The 20,028-nt window shown below is 36.8% G+C and overlaps 1 protein-coding gene across 1 annotated transcript in view; it reads right to left on the reverse strand.

Moving 5' to 3' along the window:
• Nucleotides 1–210: 210 nt before the first annotated feature.
• The window catches only part of LOC112681913, a 98,272-nt gene continuing 78,454 nt past the window's right edge, over nucleotides 211–20,028 (reverse strand). The window contains exons 5-7 of the mRNA XM_025552273.1: nucleotides 17,306–17,533; nucleotides 2,364–2,859; nucleotides 211–591 (exon numbers count right to left, since the gene is read on the reverse strand). Coding sequence (XP_025408058.1) covers nucleotides 503–591; nucleotides 2,364–2,859; nucleotides 17,306–17,533 — 813 coding nt within the window. The 3' untranslated portion in view covers nucleotides 211–502. The remainder of the gene's footprint in view (nucleotides 592–2,363; nucleotides 2,860–17,305; nucleotides 17,534–20,028) is intronic.

Consider the following 20,028-nt stretch of genomic DNA (forward strand, 5'->3'; position numbering starts at 1 on the left):
GAATATCAAAACAAAAATTTTAAGTGAACATTACAACCACTTACAAGTATAATATTACTATGATAATGTTATAATATATTGTGAAGTGAGATGACGTCATTTTTATTTCAGTTAAAATGTAATGTATTATATTCACATGACTAGATTTAGAACGCGTACGACGTCGTATGGAGAGTAAAACCACACGAATTTGACTTACTTTAACTTTGATTTTTTTTTAACAGTTTACGAAATATATTAATATTTACGAGGTTTTACGACTCGCGTTTTAATGTAATTATATACATCGCGAAAATTAGGATAAAATGTACAACGAGATTTTCATAATACATAGTTCATATATATATGCGTATTATATACCTATATAAATGTATGTACAACATAAATTATTTATACAAAACAAAATAGAATTAAGGGACAAAAACATTAGTTAGGACTTCGGCGAAACGAAACGGTATACATTATGGTGATGACCGCATGCGTGAAAGACACGCTGCACGTTTTAGTGTCGGATGTGCGTCGCTCGCGGTTCTTGTAGGTGTGAAGGTATAGCTTCCTCGTCGAGCAGTTGATGAGACCTTCGGCAACGACCTGTACACGACAAAAAAAAAAATTATAATTATAATTCGCCGACATCACAACGCTGCAGTTCGTGTCGATATTAGACACCACCCAAACATCTATTGCCGTGTACTCATATGTGTAATAGGGTTGATGCGAGTGTTGCCGAAAACGTAAGCGGTAGCAGTGTGAGAAGACATGCTTAAATGTCAGTATCCCGAGTCACTGACAAGACTGTATAATAATCGATTGGTCAAATGTGAAAAGGGTTGAGTGACATTTTAAATGGGTACACCATTAACCGTCCAAGAGAAAGGCGAAACAAAATGTTTGAATGCACACCGTAATAAAAATACAACAGCGTCACGTGCACCTTAAATTAAGAAACCACTGGCAAAAGTAAGTGTAAAATTTTCTCTCGTACGGCGGCCGCGACCACGGAGCAAAGCTTTTACCCAACTTAATGCACGTGTGGGTTTGTCTTGATACCATAAAAAAGTAACTACACCACGGTGGTCGATTTACCGTTCGTTAATCGTTTTTTAGGCGAAATCCTCACGTAACTATCTCAGTATACGTACAACGCGAACTCATTTTCAACGGGTTTGTGCACAACGCTTCTACATCACTGTCGCACGATATTTACAACCTTCACAATTTCACGTCGATCGGTTAAACTATAAATTTGTATGCACATAAAGTACACGTATGCGTACGAATGTAAATATTTGTGTATATGTATACGCGTCGTTTATTTTAATCAGTTTTAATTAAATCCCCCGTACAACGGTTCGCACGATATCATACCCCACTAATGACCGATGGAAGGTCGCAGGCCCTCGATCCGTATTTTCGTCCTCGCGGTTATTAAATGATAACCCTCGCGACAGGTAATTGAAGTGGAAGACCCCATACCGCAATTTTCGTGTCGATCAATCGCAAACAGGATTTTTAATTTCGATTGATATGTCGTCGACGAGTGTAACATGAAAAATCGAACAGTCGACGACAATTCAAAAACCAAATCGAACGGTTGTGCGGTCAAACGGATCGCTTGAAAAACTATTTTTGTAATCTCATAGATATATATTTATATTAGTACTATAATATTATTTATAGGACACCCCATCTTGGACCAAAAATCTCACCTTCTATTTTTACGCCAAAACCGTCAGGAAAAAAGAGATACGAGCTGCTTTGTATTTAGTACTTTTTAGTACAAATGCTCAATTCCACTATCGATATGGACAACTTCAATTTAACAAAATTATAACAAATCAACTTTCTGATTATACTTTAATTGAGGTCATTCAAAACGTGACGATTCGCAGTATCTTTCCAGAAACGACTAAATCCTTGACCTTTTCTCAAACGCATATTCACGAAATAAATAGTGCACTATTTAAAAAGGCAATAAAGATACATCCAGAAATATTTTCTATATAGAACAGGATTTCGACCTAAGTACACGTTCAGGATCTTGATAAATCTTAAAGCCACAGGACATCATGGAAGACACGGATAGTTTTTGTCGACTGAGCAGCTTACTTAAAAAACACAACACCAAAAGAGGCGTAAGTCTGGTATAACACTAAATATTGAATTCTAGTAATTTCTGTGTAATCTACACTGTTAAACTCCCGATATAATTTCTCATTTAACGCATCGGCGAAAAAAAAACCTACAATTGATTCGATGTTAGCAGTAAAATTCAAAACTCTAAGCCCTACGGCAGTATACAACGAGTATTATATAAACCTCCCCTTAATACACAACAATAGGGCGACAATTGAAACACTTACCCAAGTATTTGGTGAAGTCCAGAGGTCGGGGTGTGTAGTCCAACAATGGTGGACACTCGGCGTCATCGTGCTGTACCACTTTGTGCAGGCCAGGAGATCCTCCGCCGGTCCTGCGGAAGGCCAAGACGAGTGCCAACAGCAGTACCGCGGCCATGCCGGCCCCGGCCACAGCTAGCATCTGCCATTCGGCGTGCCCGAAACCGGTGGCCACAGCAACGGGAGCGGATAGTTCGGCGGTCACGTCCTCCTCGCCGGCCACCGCAGCCACGGTCTCCGGTTCGTCAGGGCCGTTCCAGTCCACGTCGGCCATAACCTCGACTGCAGCAACATTCGTTGATTCTGGTGGCGTCATGATCGTCGTTGTTTTTGTCGTTGCCGTAGTTGTCGTCGTCATCTCCGGAACCGGCGTTGAATGCACCGCACTCCTGGTGTCCAACGTCAACGTAGGGCTGGTGGACATTTTCACCGATTCGTCAGCTCCGCCCAGCAGAGAGACCTGTACAGACACACAGAAAGGAAAAATTACGATTAATATGATTTTGACTCGTTAACAGCAATCTATTTTAGTCAATCGATAACATGATCGGCGAAATTAACATGAACATGCACAGCGGTTTGATACGATTTTGGTACTAACACAGCAGTTGTGTTATAAAACACTGCATAGTCGTTTCTGTGTAGCCGACGGTATACGTGTGATGTATGTCAATGTATAAACCGTGTGATTTATGTGATAAGTAGATTAAGTAGTCGGTATTTTATGATTAAAATATCATACACATTTACACAAACTACAAAAATTTATTTAAACAAATATGTAAAAGACCGGTGGACGGTAAAATTAAACTACTACGAAGATGATAACAAATTAAAATGTTTAGCTGATCCAAACATTAACTACCATATAAATGTTCGTCGGTATCATTGGATTATACAGCAGCATAATGGTTAGGTTAGCTATCTAGTGTTTTATATATCTGTGACGAACATAACATTCGATTTTATACCTATGTACACGGTCACTTGTTAGTGGCACGTTTACGATGTACAAAACACGAATCATTTATCGATGTTTTATCGTAAAATGTCTACAATATACGTTTTTTGTGTTATTTATGTATAAAAACAAAGATTCTTACAAAAACACGCACTCAGGAGAGTGAATTTTTTATTTTTTATTTTTTTTTTTGGTTAATGACGAATTTACCATTCGACCATTAATGCCATCCTATCGCGTGAAAGCCTTTTCATTTTCATACGCGACTGTTATTACTAACATTACAATTTCGATGGAAAAATTAGTTTCATCACGTTTTTACATCATTTCAATTAAATGTTCGATTTTTTCACCCTTTTTCCCTCGGATTATTTTTTTATTTTAATTAATAATCCAGCATTATCATAATTACTAGTAAAAATTTTAACATTGCAATTTTTTTTTTTTTTTTTTTAATTCAACGAACACCATTCTTTGTTGTATTACATTTGTTCGACTGGCGATCGAATGTGATTTATTTAATAGGAATAAACCCTGCTTTTACACACAAGTTACAGTGGATACTTTTTTTTGCATATTACAACGAGTTTTAGCTAACAATTTCTCGGTCGACAAGAGGTTTCTCTTTTGAAAAATTCCCAGTTTTATTTTGAATTACGACCGCGCTGCAGAGTCAAGACAAGTCAATTTATTTCTATTTTTCACAGAGGGCACGAGTTATAATAATGAAAAATGTTTTCATCCCACAGACTCGTCGGAGGGCGAACATCGTCGTCGACTTATATGATGTACGTACACGTACATTCTTAAGTGGCCGTTATAGACGTCTGTAAGTCGTAAAAACGTTATTATTCATAAATATTATCCACTTGCCGTAGAACGCCAATACAACGACGTCTATAACGGTAGGATTGACTTTCGCTGTTTCTGCATCATAAAGTTAAAACTGTAAACATGAAAATATTTTGACGGCAAGCCAAATTGTATCCGAAGGCCTGTTTTCGGGAATTCGCCAACGCGCTGTACGGCTACCGATACATTTGCGCAAACACGTCTGGCTATTATATTATTACAATACGATACATTATACACGAATACATCATAATAGACTGGACAAGCAACGATAGTAAAAATACAATATCAATTGTCATAATATACCTGTACCATCGATTCTACGGGTACCCCGGAAGGAAATGTCGTTGCATGCGTATGAAGCCCCGGGTAAACGTGTTTTAATTGCACTTGGATATCTTCCGGGGAGGTTTTCAAGGAGTTGCTCGTCTTCGTTCGCTCCCATTTGCCGGACGTACGTTCAGATGATTATTAATGTAATACATTATTTATTGCGCGGCCATGTTTTTCCATGGTTGTGAGAAAAAACCATTGGACAGACGCACAGCCGGCAACGAATTCGGTGTATAATTAATACAGTTGTTCCTAGATGTACTACGAAAACCAAAATTGCTTATTATAAAAAAGAAAAAACTATTTTAATTTAATTAACACGGTCCGCGTGTTTCCTGAGCATGGAGGTTAATTATAATTATCTATTCTTTTTCATTATTAATGTGTTCCGCTGTGAAGTAAGGCTTGTATTATTCCAAAATGATTTGTCATTTCGTACTCCTTATTTTAATTACCGACGGCAAGTGGAGCAATAACAAAACAAAAAAAACGTGTATTTATATTTATATATGTTTTTTATTCATTTTGCAAACCGTGTTTCGGTATATATTTCCGTCGGATGAGAACAATATAGTACTACATAGCTATAACGTAAAGAAGACTGTGCAGCCGTTTCTTCCTATTTATTAATTAATTTAAAAATAAATGGGTTCACTATTATTTTGTGTATTTTTTATTTTTTTTATATTTTTTCTGATAACGATTTAGTTATTACACAAAAAAAAATAATCGGCAATCATAATGAAAACTATTCTAAAACTAAGAGTCTAACACGTTACGATTAATATCTATCATGCTCAAGTTTAAAGTTGATAAAATCGGTAGTTGGTACGCTATACGATTTATTTGCAAATTGCGCCTTGAAAACATTTCATTCGCAGACTTTTGGAAACTGACAACACTAGTAATATGTACGAGTAATTGTACGTGTACTAGTGTTGTTTGTGTTATAGATGGGGGCTGTATGCTCACCCTAAGTAATTACTCGATTAAAAGCGTACTCTTAAGAACGTTTGTTTAATTTTCAACATGCGCATCTTATGAAAAGTTACGTTAATTCAGTAACAATTAGCATAATATGTGAATTTTCAGTGAAATTTACCCCGTATCGTCAGAGGGCAAAAATTAAGCCCCATTTATCTTTTTTCCACTCGCAGTTATTCGTGGAATTCTTGTGTTCAACAAACTAGAGAGTAGATATAATAAACGAAAATGTCATCATGGAATGATAAATTCGTTAAAACAATAACATTTCATTATCTTTGGAATTTCATTTTTTTTTTTTTTTTAGTTGTTATCTTTCTTACGCAGTGTATGCAGTTTCCCCATTAAAGTCCAACAACGAAGTCAGTAGTTATTTATTAATAATATTATTTGTCTAGTTTTTCGATTATAAAAAAAAAACTTTTTTAAAATGTCGAACAAGTTAAAAAGTATTATGTTGGTGACTGTGATCAAAAGAATTATAACATTTAATATGTCAAACAATAAAATGAAAAATTCCCGAAAATAAGAAGAGAAATTGAAAAAGTTTTTGGAGGACAAAGTTCGTCTTTTAATACTTCTTAATGATATTTATAACGGAGTTACGGGGGTTGTCAAAAGAACGAAGAATTTCCAATTTTACGAGCCATTTAACGTCCCCGGCGTTTTTTTTTTTTTTTGTTTTTTTGTTCTGCTGTTGGAAATCCGTTAATACGTCACCCCAAGGGCTAGAAGTTAATAACAAAGAGAAAGTGAAAAAAAGTGACACCGCAGTGGGTTTTCATGCTACAAGGAGAATGTTAGAAGTAGTCAAGTGTAAAAATGAGAGATACATTAACGGGGGGTAGAGGACACAATAAATGATCGAAAATCCCGACGAATCAGGAAACACACTTAAGCTGGGCCCAATTTTAGACCTGTGAAACCAATGGTAAATCGATGTACGGGATTTTTAAGCTTTTAGAGGTTTAAAATTGTTTCCATGTACGATCGGCGGGAGGTATATAAGTTTAAAATGGTGTAAAAAACAAAAGGTTGACCCAAATCGTTAAACTATTTAAATTTTATACGGAATTGGATTGAGATATATAGGTGTTTACACATACGAGTATATCACAGTAAACGTGCAAGGTAATAGTGTTGATTTTAGTGTGGAATTTGTTTTCAAAGGTATTTATAGAAAACTTACATTACAATATTATATTCACTTGCTATTATATAGTGACAATTGGTTATTGCAAATTAAATAAATGCAATAATTCGCATTATACCTATCAACGTATAAGATGTTTATTGCAGTGATGAAACATTACGTAATTATATATGAGATATATCGAGTGTGACTTAAAGGTTTAAACTACAGCAATTGGTTATAAATCAGTAGGGGGTCTTGCAGGGAAAATTAATATCACAGACTTAATTTCAAATGTTTGAGAGTAGGGGGGTTGTAATGAATCAGCAGGAGGCCAATTTCCAACTTTAAACTACAACGGGTTTATTTCCTCAGAGTAACACGATGCTTCATTTTTCCGTCAAGGATTAGTTATTACGTGGGCTAAGAGCAAATTAAGAATCCTAAGCCTACATAATTTAAGGAATTCGAAATGTTATAGTGCTCCATAAGAATTTTCAAGATGTAAATTTTCAATTCATCACAACCTTACTCACTAGTCAGTTGATATATAGAACAAAATAAACGGTATTTTGTGTGTAGCAAAAGAAAATATTTTGAGTACTATAAGTATTCCTTCGTGATCGTATCGAATGCAAAAAGAGAAACCCAACTTTAAATTGGATCTAATAGTTAAATTATTATACTGCTCGATCAAATCCAACATATTTTAACAAAGAAGTTTTTATAAAATATTCGGTTTATTTGATTAGCTTTTAACGGTAATACTCTACAACGGATGATATGTTGAATTAGATCTTTATTGGAATATTGAAAAAAGGTAATGTTAATTTTGGAAACATGTCGTGAGATTAAACGAAAATTAACAAAAAAAAAAAAAAAACACAATAAAGACGACCAATGATCATATGAAAATCCTTGAATTCCAAGGGTATCATCTGATTACTATACGAACTATGTTTTCACGTAGGTATGGAATAAAGTTAACATTTGGCAGAACCGCCCCGTACAGAGCGAAACGACGGTGATGGTGGTGACGTCGTCGATGCACAATACCGGATTCTGCGGTCGTCGACAGTACACGCAGACATGGTCGTTATTCGGTAGTCTTGATGAAGGGGTGGGTTAAGGATATAGTGTTACGTGTACACCATTACGGACGTGCGGTGCGATGAGGCCATTATAGAAGACCGTGCGCGCTCGATGGGCGGTACCGGAAGTCACGTGTAATTGCACCGGAGTATTATAATGTGTGCGCGCCGAGTGGTCGGTCAGCCACAATTGTCGGTCGGTCTGAAGGTATACCCCCCCCCCCCCCGAGATATTAGCCGGCTGGTGAAGGAAAACTCGGCTTTCAACGGAAAGGAACACAATACACGTTAAACGCGTACGTCTTCTCGTATTCGGTTTGTAAAACGCGCCGGTAAACATCGGTGCTTCGATCGCACGCGGTACACTAAACCTAATCGAATTAAGTGCGAGAAAATTTGACGTGGAAACAAACGAGTTGAAACACGAAAGTGGATTTACGTAGTATTATGAACTCGACGAATAACGTGGATGGGAACGCGGTAGGCAAACGTTTTTCGCAGCGTCCGGACGCGTGTCAAGCGAGGGCTACACGTTTGAATATTTATTTGCACAGCGTTGGGTCGAGTTCACACGGGTGCGCAACATAAGCGCAACTAGAGTCGAAATGGGGGTGCTAAAATTGCTGAAAAATAATATTGCTTAAAATAAAATGGTATTTAACTGTAATTACTATAGATTATATAGATCTGAAAAAAAAAAAAAACAGAAATGCCACATTTGAACTCAGGGGAGCTAAAAATCTTATTGTGCCTATGCTGCGCGGGCTCGAGATTTTCCCGGAACATCATCGGCGAAGAGGTGTTGATAAAATATATACATCGAACAGAAAGCATTCGTATACCGTTATAGCCCTCTCGTCTCGTGCGCGTATACGTAATATTTAATATTTATACGCGACGATATTGGCTCGGTACCAAAGGTTTTCGTAGGGATCGCAAAACTTTTGCCGGGGAGAAATATTAACACGCCTGCACCGACAAGTCGTGAGTTTCGATCGGCAATGATAACTGCTGATGGTAATAATATATATGTATATATCAGATTTCGAGAACAAAACAAATACGATGAGGATCGTAAATAAATAACAATATATAAGCCGCAAACGATGTCTAATAACGGTGGCAGCAGTAGTGGCGTAGTTAGGTACTCGACGGTAAATCGACTCGAAAAAATTCCACGGTCTCGGTCTGAACGGCGGACGGAGAAATGTTATTAAGGTTTTATTGAAAATCGCACTCAGACGTACACACGTACACACGCACACACACACTTGCATGGACGTAACTCGAACTCACGTGATTGTGGTGAATAATATCTCCAGCGATTCAAGGACGAGGAATGCAGGGGGGTAAAAGTGCTTGGAAAACGTCACGCGTCGATAAGGTTGAAATATTTTTCTTCGTTATACATTTTCGTGACGACGGAAGGGTGACAGTAGTGTTTTATAGAATGCCATGTAATATTTGAGCTTTGTACAACTTCGCGGATCGATTAACCGAGTGGAAAAACATTCGAGATTCGGCATATAAACAATTTCACGGTATCTCTCTATGCCTCCCTCACTCTCTCGCGCCCGAACCGTTCTTTATTGGAAAATCGAGATGTATATGTATAAACACGTTCTCGTAATTCGGTTAGGTAATTTCTTGGGTTCCGCGTTCTAATAGATAGCGGTACGCGGTGCAACGCCTCCCGAGTGCGAGATCGACCCAAACAACATAATTGTGTGCAAGTCATACATTATAGTTTGGAACAATGTAACGTGCGCGTAAAATGTCGTGTAATAATCATATAATCATATATCGACAAGAGTTTTTTTTCCAGCGTCGTTCCAAACAGCCGTCACCTATCGCGTCATTTGCCATCACGTCAAATTATTAATCCGATTCGTCCTCATACACAGCTATTACAGTACGCGACCCATACACCGCATTCTGCCTTGTCGCGCATTAACAGAACGTCGTGCGTCCGGTATGTACGTCTCACGTTTTACACCCCAATGATTATCGATGCCGTAACTACGGTGATCGACTTCCGTTTTCCTACGACGATCCGTTCACATGTATATATATATATACATATTTATTGTATTCGATCGCTGGTATATTAGTAAACCGCACGCACTCGTACAAACGATCGGAAAACCGTCTTTGAAATAATACGGGCACGACGTGTAGGAATGCGCGATCAACCCTTTCGGATTTTTAACAATATATAGAGAAAAAGAAAAAACAACCATTCCCACGCGTAGGCGTTCCGCTCACACGATTTCCGATCCAATAGTTTTGTACCGAACGCGTGCACCCGGTGTTCATAATAAACACGATAGGCGATTTTCTTTGCCGTACGGTTGTACAAATCATAATTTGTAACAAACTATGCGTTGGTATACACGAAATATCACGTAATAATAATAAAAAATAAAATGGAATCAGCAGTAGTCGGCCAATACTTGGCAATGGATTTTCGAGAGGGATATTTCTTTGTAAGCCTTATCTCTATCTATTGCATAACTGACAAAACTGAATGTTATACGATCGCATACTGTGAAACATCGGTGGGATATATCAACTAATGTCAACGCCGAGCCGACCATTCGATTTTTTTTTAAACAAATACATGCCTCGTGTCGAGTTGTCGTGGTTCGTATTCCGGATTTATTGACTTTAGAATTGCATTCGACATCACAGCCGAGTAAAAATAATGTCCTATTCCTATTTGTATGACCTGTCATCGCCTTAGAATTCACATTCCGTGAGCGAGTTCCTATGGCTTCGAAAAAAAATAAAAATAAAAAACAAGGAATCGATACGCATTGCAAATGCCGCACACAGCACTGACCGTTTTTTTAAACGAATTCAAAAGTGAAATTTCCAACTAAAGACAATATTTTTCATTATATTATATCATCAACATTATATTTAAAACTAATTTGTATTGTAAATCCATTAAAGGCTTAAGAGAAAAATAAAACAATCTAATTGACATAATTTAAAAGGTTTATGCGTACACTTTCTCGTGTATAGTCTTAAATGTATTTCTATTTAAATAAAAATAAAAAAAACAACAAAAAAATATCGGATATAATAATGGCACATAGCATCGCTTCATTAAACAAACATAAAATAAAACCTTTTCTTATCGTGCGAATACTTTTACTTATTTTGTGCATCTTATGGAAGATTTCGACTTGTGTGATTTTCCTTTGCGCGAAACAAAATTAATAGGGAAAATGGAAACGGTGTGTTTGTTTCTTTATACTCTTTTTTTTTCATTATTCTCACCCCACCCCTCCCTCCGTAAATAGTAAATGCGATTAATTTTTCAAAAAGCTGAAATCATTACTACTACTCAGCAAAATAAAAGAATTTATTTTTTATATTTTTTCAATCTTAGTGATTTATGTACGATGTACGTGTACATTCTATCCAACCGATATTTAGCGTTGGGTCGCTCGTGTTGAGCGAAATAAGAGCTACTAATTAACGTAACGGAATAAAGTAAATTAATGTCAAAGAACGCACGCAGCATGTATAGAGCACACGGACGAGCAACGGACTGTCTGCAGCGCGCCATACATTTAAATTAGATTCCGAGTCCATCAGCGACTAGCGAGAGTCCCTTAAGCCGCCTTGGTGGTTCATTAAAGTTAAATTGCATTTGTCCCTCACCTCGCTTTCCGTATCTTATCGTCCCTGCTCCACCAATCACTCCACCCATTGTCGGTCCGATCTTATTTCGGCCTCGGTGACCATATATATCGTGTACGTGTACGTGCGCGCGCGCGTGTGTGTGTGTGTGTGTGGGTTTGTGTACGCGAATGTGGCTGATTTCAAAATCCACATGGCACACACGTCGTCGTATGTCCCCATGACAGTGTAATTAAATCGTCTGTGTCGACCACCGCCACTGGTCGACCACGAAATTAAAATAAATTAAATTCTATAAATAACGCGATAACACATCGTCACCGTTGTTGTCCCTGCGACCAAAGGGCGGCGGTAACACAACGATGGAAACTATTGATTTACCAATATATGTACGTGGCGTACAATACATGGTCGTCGGTTGTGTGGTTTTTTTTCCAATCGATTCTATGTGTATATCAATTTAACTGATGTACAAGTACTCATAAAGTTTATTTCACATTTAGCCAAGGGCGGAACTAGGGGATGTAAGACGGAGTTTCATCCCCGGGCGTAAAATTTTAGAGGGTGTAATTTTTGTAATTATTAACAACTAATTTGATATTTTTAACTTTGTTAGAATACTGGTATTAGGATAAAACTCAATAAGTATGATTGTATATTAATCATTAGAAAAAAATTCTCGATAAGAGTATTTGATTATTGATATGGCGTTATGTCTATGATAGGACATAATTTTAACATTTTCCCTGGGCGTAAAAATTCCTAGTTCCACCTCTGCATTTCGCGTCCATTAAGTACACCGCTGCAACCGCTGGCTGGTCAAATCGTATTGGTTCTCGGAGAATTCCGAGTAAATTATCGGTACAAATGCGTTAAATGTTTAAGTGACCTTTAGCTGGTTTACTGAAGTAAGTGCCGTTTAAAACGTTACGCGTGTCTTATTCTGTTTACATGGAGTTTTTCTTCCATCGCGTTACTATTATTCGCAAAATATTTTCACATAACTAAATTATATATTTTATACTTTTGATATAGGTAAATCATTTATTATTGAAATGCTTGTTTAGCACACGTTAAAAACGTAAACCTATTAATAAACGGAAGAAACGGGAAAAAAAACTATTTTTCGATAAACATGATAAACGACGTTTTTCAAGTAGTGAGCAACATCGCATTCAGGTGCTACTCAAAATTTTGTGTCGGCTATGTCCAAACACAATAGTCTGCAGTGACCTACATTTGTCAAGTGCAATTCGTTGTAGCACAAAGTGCGTTCCGTTCGAGCAAAACGTAAACCAAACCTTAGACCGAATAAAAACCGTTAAGCTTTTGTCAACCGGTAACCACAAAAAATAATAACATTCTGTCGATAAGAAATTATTAAATTATATGCTCCTCAAAAAAAAAAAAAAAAAAAAAAGAGATAATTTGTTTCCATCCGTCGATAAATTGTAAACATATTCTCTGCAAGTACGGTGTTCGTTGCGCAGCAGTCATAAATCCTGATACAATACGCCAGTTACTACTCTGTAATTCTGTAATACGCAGTTACAGAGCAATAGGTTTTATGAAAACCGTTCTAATTTAAAAAAAAAGGATAACGACAATGACAGTAAAAAAATGGTGTTTGGAATCATACCGTGCATGTCGGACGTGCACGCAACTTTTTCGCTACAGATTTATGGGAAGTCAGAATGGATATGCGAAATTCCATTTTGAGCATAAAGCACGTACCATCGCATCGATGTACAATATGCGTAATAAAAATTATTATAATTAACGTACCATTAGGACTCAGTTATGTATATATATATTCGATTACTATCGTTTAATATCGATGGTAACCAAATGTAATAAGCACAAGCGTATACAGCGTGAGTGACGATGAACGTTTTACATGTCAGACACGCATGGCTAATACGGAAATTATCGTAAAAACATTACGAGCCACTCTGTATACACAAACTACCTTACCTTTATTGTCTACAGTGCGTATATTATATACTTCAATTAACAGGATTAGGAACACCACGTAGTATGTGAGTGTGTGTGTGTGTGTGTGTGTGTATGATTGGTCATACGGTCGATTCGCCGATAAAATGTTGGCTATTTGTCACCGACACCCGGATAACAGTTAAAATACAGGATACACGTGGTGCGGGGGAGTGCGTGTCTTCGCTCCTACTATTTCACCCCAAAAACGCACACCAAGTATATATGCTATGTAAAATAAATGTCGCCTGAATGCTCAGATAATTCAGTGATAAACAGCTGCTAGAAATGAATAATTTATTAATTTCTCCCCGTTTTATCAGGGAAACCATTCTCTCATATACTATACGAACATTTATAGGCGCGCGTGACGGAGAACATCGTTTACGGGGGTTGACAGGAGTTGGCTAAACGCAAACTTATCTAGTCAAACGAATAATATGGTTTAAACACGAACAAAGCGAATCAAAACGAAATAGCATGACAATAATAATGGCATATTACAATGCACGGTGGCAGGGGTTTTTTCTCAGCGAATAATGTCTACGCCGCTCTCCGCTTCACTCATACACATGCGCACACACACTGAACTCGAAAACACATTATTGTGTCTAGTATTTATATATATATATATATAGACTTCGAGATACTTTATACGCTATATAATCAGATATAGTAGTAAGATAATCTTTTACCGAGTAATCAAATCCCGGGTCGGGAAATAATGGAATGAAAATAATAAGAAAATTTAAAGGGACAGTTTTCGGTCACTTTCCGAATCGTCCGTTTTCGTCCTTAATCGGTGGTGATCGTCGTTACTAAATTAACGTACGAAACGACGCTATATGAATTCCAAACAATCTAAGCAAATTTAAATCCGGTCATAATAATACATAATATATATATATATATATATATATATATATATAAATATATAAATTATAAAATATAATATACGGTCGATTCGGTTCTGTTGTGGCGTGAGTATGACCACAACGAAATATTACCGTGTTCTACGACAATATATGTGTCCATGTAGTACGTGTGTTAGTGTATATGTGTATTTATTTTCGTTCCTTTAATTTGTCCATATCAATATACCTCCTACGGAGCTCGCACAATATATGAAATTTGCCTCTGCAATCGATGCCTGCTCTCTATCGGCAACCTGTTATTAACCGATTGATTTATCGCACTCAAAGATTTACAATAATAGCATTTAATTATAACCGCGCACGCTGACATGATCAATTACTGCATGGTCGGTCTGCCCTCACGCATATATAACTTGGAAATGAGAAAAAAATACACGGTCGCTCGCGTATATTACAAAAGTAGATCGTCAAATACTCTCTCGTACAGGTATAACATTATAGAAACGTAAACGTGCATGACAAGAATTCAAAAAGTAAAAAAAAAACACGTTTTCAAAATAGTACATGTCCAAGAGAATGAATATGATGAAGGGGAGGGAAAGAATGAGTTGTAGCATTAGAGTCGTAGTAATAGTAGATGTAGTTATATGTTCTGAAAAAACGGTCGTATAATTAGACGAGATAGAAAATGCTTCACGTTTGAAACTAACAAAAAAACTCATCGCGCTACTCAGGTGGTTATCTATCTTTTACGTAATATAATGAAGGCGGATTGGCGTATTAAAATACATTTTGTTACTGACAAATAACGTAAAATGTACGGTTATAATTAATGTAATATTTCGCAGCGCTCCTAATTACATACGTGTCGTGTTCCTCACGTTTGGACAATGTTATCTTTTAATCTGATTCGTCATTATCACCTTTGTTTCCGCAAGTGTTTTTGAATTATCGTCGTTTCAAAAATGACAAATCACTCTACGAGAACACAGCGAAGGAGAGATAGAACGGGTGAGAAAAAAGAGAGAAGATATAGAGATGGCGAGTACTTTAAGAAATAAACGACTTTAATAGACGGACGGACACACGTATTGACGGACGGGTGGAATCGAAACACGCGGTTGAAATAAATAATATAAGTTGAGGACTTTGAATAATAAATTATGTTTATATGACGTATCTATTACGAAATAAAATATGTATAAATATGTTGATGTATCTTCTATTATAAAGCAAATGCAGTTATTCAATTAACCCGTTTGCGTCTAGTCCCGTCCAGTCCGTCACAGAAAATCGAGGGGAGAAGCGCAAAGAGAAATTATTTACCCGTGTGTTGCAAAGGTAAGACAATTATTTTTGAACTCATGGCGTTTATGCAACTGAATCAAAACGCACGCTGTATACGTACTGCAATGCGCTATCCCCAAATCCGTTTTGCGATAACCTATAGCTGAATATTTATGAACTCTTTTTTTAAAACTATAGAGTTCACCGTGCGTTACCACTACACTGCCAATGGCTGCTTATGGGTTATTTAGGGATTCGTATAAACACTTATAGATGTATACGGTTCTTATCAGCCACAACCAAAAAAAACATTGGACATAATAAATGTTCTCCGTGCATGTGTGTGTGTGTGTGTGTGTGTGTGTGTGTGTGTGTGTGTTTTTTTCTACTTTAGTTTTTTTATCTTATTCTTTCTTTTTATTATTCTATATCGATCTCTTTTTTTTCTCTCTCGCTCTCTCACTCTATCTCTCTCTCCTTTTCTCTTCGCAACTGCAAACATCACTATAAATACCGATTCTATAATACACCATCACCCACCACACCAACCACACCACTGCGACTATCATACCACTATCATCATATACTTGGAGGCGGAACTACTGGACGATTTATTATGGCCTTTGGTGGTGAACGATCGTGACCGGGGTGCGTATATTACATGCGCGGCCAACACTATGATATAGTATTCTATTCTATTCGGTCACGTGGCATCCACCACTGCTGTCGTTGTCGTTATCGATTAACTCTTTCCGGCAAATATCTTTTTATCTCGTTGACGACGCTGACAATAGCAGCCGAAATGAACGTAGTTCGTACACGCCTCCACCCTTCCCCGCAACGACGCCGTCGTTAAATAGCGATAATGACGTGCATTTACTCCATGCACACACGCGCTGGCTTCGTCTATTCATAAGCACCCCTTCCCACTCCTGGTAAACCACCACTTCCGGCTTTTATAGGGGTCTATATGTTATGTAAAATAACGCCTAGTTCGTTCTTCCCCGGACATGATGGTGTGCATTGGTAATGATCGTTTGTACATAATTCAAGTTCATAAAAACGGTATTCAAAAATATAATAAACAAGCGCATTTGACGTTTTGGGCTGCGGAAAGCCTGCATCGTCAAGTGTGTACATTATTATTGTAGGCACATTATACTGGTATGAGACACGCAAAATGTTATGGACGATCGCTATAATTTTAGGAATAACACACGTTGTTAAGGAAACACTTCAACGGGATTTTACGGGAAAATTTACGGGAAAAACTCTTATTGTTATGTATTCGCAGACGCCGGTTAGACGTCGCGTTAATTTAAACCGAATTTGACCATAATTTTAAATTCACTTTCAAGAACACTCGGTCTTTACTGCTATAAAAGCAACGGCGTAGTCGAGACACCTATTTTAATATAAACTTGGGTTTATTTGCAATGCTAATATTAAGACGTTTAAGAAACAATAAAGAGTCGTAAAAACGATTACCGTAGCAATGGCGTTTTAAGTTTTGAAATAGAAATAATTATTCTTTCATTGTTTGCGAGTAGAATGGACTTAATGTTTTCGTACGACAGCTGGTATACATCTATACACCGCAAGCGATGCCCGACAAACTGCAGTCCCCGCGTGTTTGTCCGTTTATGTCTGCTTTCAGGACTCACGGGGGTCGACACTTAGATACATTGATCGGTACAATGATCCCGCAATTAACATATTATTGTGCGCTACCTACGTAGTTTACTGACCTGTATGAGATAAGCAGTGTCCGGCCACAGGGACAATGTGACGCACGTGGTGTCCGTGAACAAGTTTCCCTTCAAACCTCCGCCATCGATTTCCCACGTGACCAGGTAGGCGGGCCGATGCACTTGTCTGGCATCCCATGCAACTTCAGCGATCACCAACACCTTTTGATGGATCATCGATACTTCACGCAGGTTCCACACTTCCGACGAGTCTAAGGGGCCGTCACCCTAATTAACAAAACGCACCAGGTAAGCAACAAATAATAACACCGCTTCACCGGGACGCAGGTATACGCGAGCACAAGTGAAAGAGTTTCCTCCCACCCCCCTCAGATGAGTCTTATGTTAAACGCATGCCATTAAAATACACACAATTACGAATATTAATTATATAATGTAACGATAAAAAATAAAAATAAAGTTATCATTAATCGTAATTTTACTTTATCCACTTGGTTTCGGTCTTAAGCTAATTAACCCTTGTGTCAAATCTATGATTAAAAATTGTGCGTTATGTGGGTTCAATATGTCTTCGAACAACATATGGCCATTCAATCATAACTCAGTCCGTTGGGGTGGTTATTGGAAACCGAACGGTTCGAGATTAATTTCGTATGAGTGATTTCCAGTAAAATTCGAGTACGCGTGTATTATGCCGAAATAAATAAATAAATGTACACATTATATACGAGTATTGCACACTGCTCTGCTACGGTGATTTTATTGTCCAGAGTTTGTGGTCTCGTAAAACGGAGTCGTTAAATGTTATTGAATCACGAAAATAACATTGGTAAACCCTCGCATTCAATACCCATGAACCACCCGGAGAAACGTCTCCAAAGACCCTTGCACCCAGAAACGTAAAAGTCCGGGACCTCTGACACCGTATCCGGGGCGAATGTATTCCCAAACGGTCCAAATTGCCAAAATCCATGTCACCCGCAGCATTTTTATGAAGGTAATAATAATAATACTCAGGAAAGTTGATGGGATATGAATAAAACATCGACTATACTGTCGAAACATTCCGGGTAGTTCCTAACACGAATATAACCAAGGAGATGGTGTGGGTGAATGGAGGTGCGGTGCACGAAATCAATGGCGGTTTTTGTGCGCGAGTTCTCACATATACATTCGTACACTTGCGGTAATAATAAACAGTTTTTGGAAATGGATTGAAGTATACTCGTATTATATATATTATTCCAAAGTAATTATAACTTACTCGATATAATTAACAATTTATGTATTATACTCACATCGATATAAATGTTATTTATTATTTATTTTTATGGACTGGCTAAAAGTGAAAATAATGTGGACTGTGTACCAATAATTATGTATATTGAATCATGATAGCTTTTACGTCTTAATGATACAAAGACAAAGAGTAAATGTATGAATTGAACTGTAGAATATTATTTTGATAAGGATACAGCCGTGTGTTGGGAATTAAAGTTCGGCAATAATAACATACGTAGTGGAATTTTGATGGAGGTCAATTTTTTCGGAACTAAATGCACGTAATACTTCTCCCTTGGCTATACAGCATACACGAAGAGATCGAATCGTTATTTTATCCGAATATTTATTATCTTCATTTACATTTTACAAGGGAGCAATAATAATAATAATATTAATATACTTTATATACATATATATATATATATATATATATATTCTTTTCTTCATTATTTTTCCCGAAATGTTATCCGTAGGTACCAGATTAGATGACTAAAACGCACTTTAAACTACACGGAGGGATGGATTAAACGAATCATCGTAAAATATCTTTTTCGATCATCCGAGATATATTTTATTTGAGAACAGAAATGTTTGGATATAAGTAGTGACTGCGGCGTGCAAGCGTGTCGGTTATAGGGATATAAAAAATCGTAAATTATAATTCATTGGCGCGTTTTATTTTTATCTCACCCTCGCGCCCCGCATCAGATAAGAGATGCGTTTGGAGGCGGTCGATCGAAGTGGCGCCGATCAAAATCACAGATGATCGAAACAACTACTACTATAGACCGAATGTTTTGGTTGAATAAAAGGTATTCCGCGCGTGTTCTGTTGTTATTGCTCAGCCCTTGTTGTTCTTGCTCGAGGGTACAGTGGTGCGGCATTCATTGTTATAATGTAGGTATACTTATATAAATATAAATTCGTATGAAAAATACGAACGTTATGTTTCCTAATGAAAAATATACCATAAAAAATTGTATATAACAATTGAATTAATCATAATATTGCACCAACATTAATAGTAATACAATGCTTGTCAAAATAAATAAATATTATTGTGTAACAATTATTTATAGTAATTATGTTATGCATAGTATTAATATTTAGAATAATTATCTAATTTAATAATAAAATAAGTATTGATAATAAATCAATTAAATCTAATGAACTAAATTGTACAATACAATTATAATTTGAGCACTTTTCAATAAAATAATTGGAAATATACTTGTCTGTGTAACATATAGTAGTAGTAGTATTAGTAACCTTTTAAGTTGATTACTATACAAAACGCTGTACAAGTCATATTCTATGAAATACGTAATTACATTTTTTAAGAATATAAACATTAATTATAAAAAATAATAAAACGATTTTTATCATAGTTAAAATAATATATTGTTAATTATATCCAATAAAAGCACAACTATTATTATTATAGTATTCTTAGTACTCGTATATTGGGCAAATTAAAA

This window comes from Sipha flava, unplaced genomic scaffold (genome assembly GCF_003268045.1).
Source record: "Sipha flava isolate LNK unplaced genomic scaffold, YSA_version1 199_pilon_pilon, whole genome shotgun sequence".
Lineage (NCBI taxonomy): Eukaryota > Metazoa > Arthropoda > Insecta > Hemiptera > Aphididae > Sipha > Sipha flava.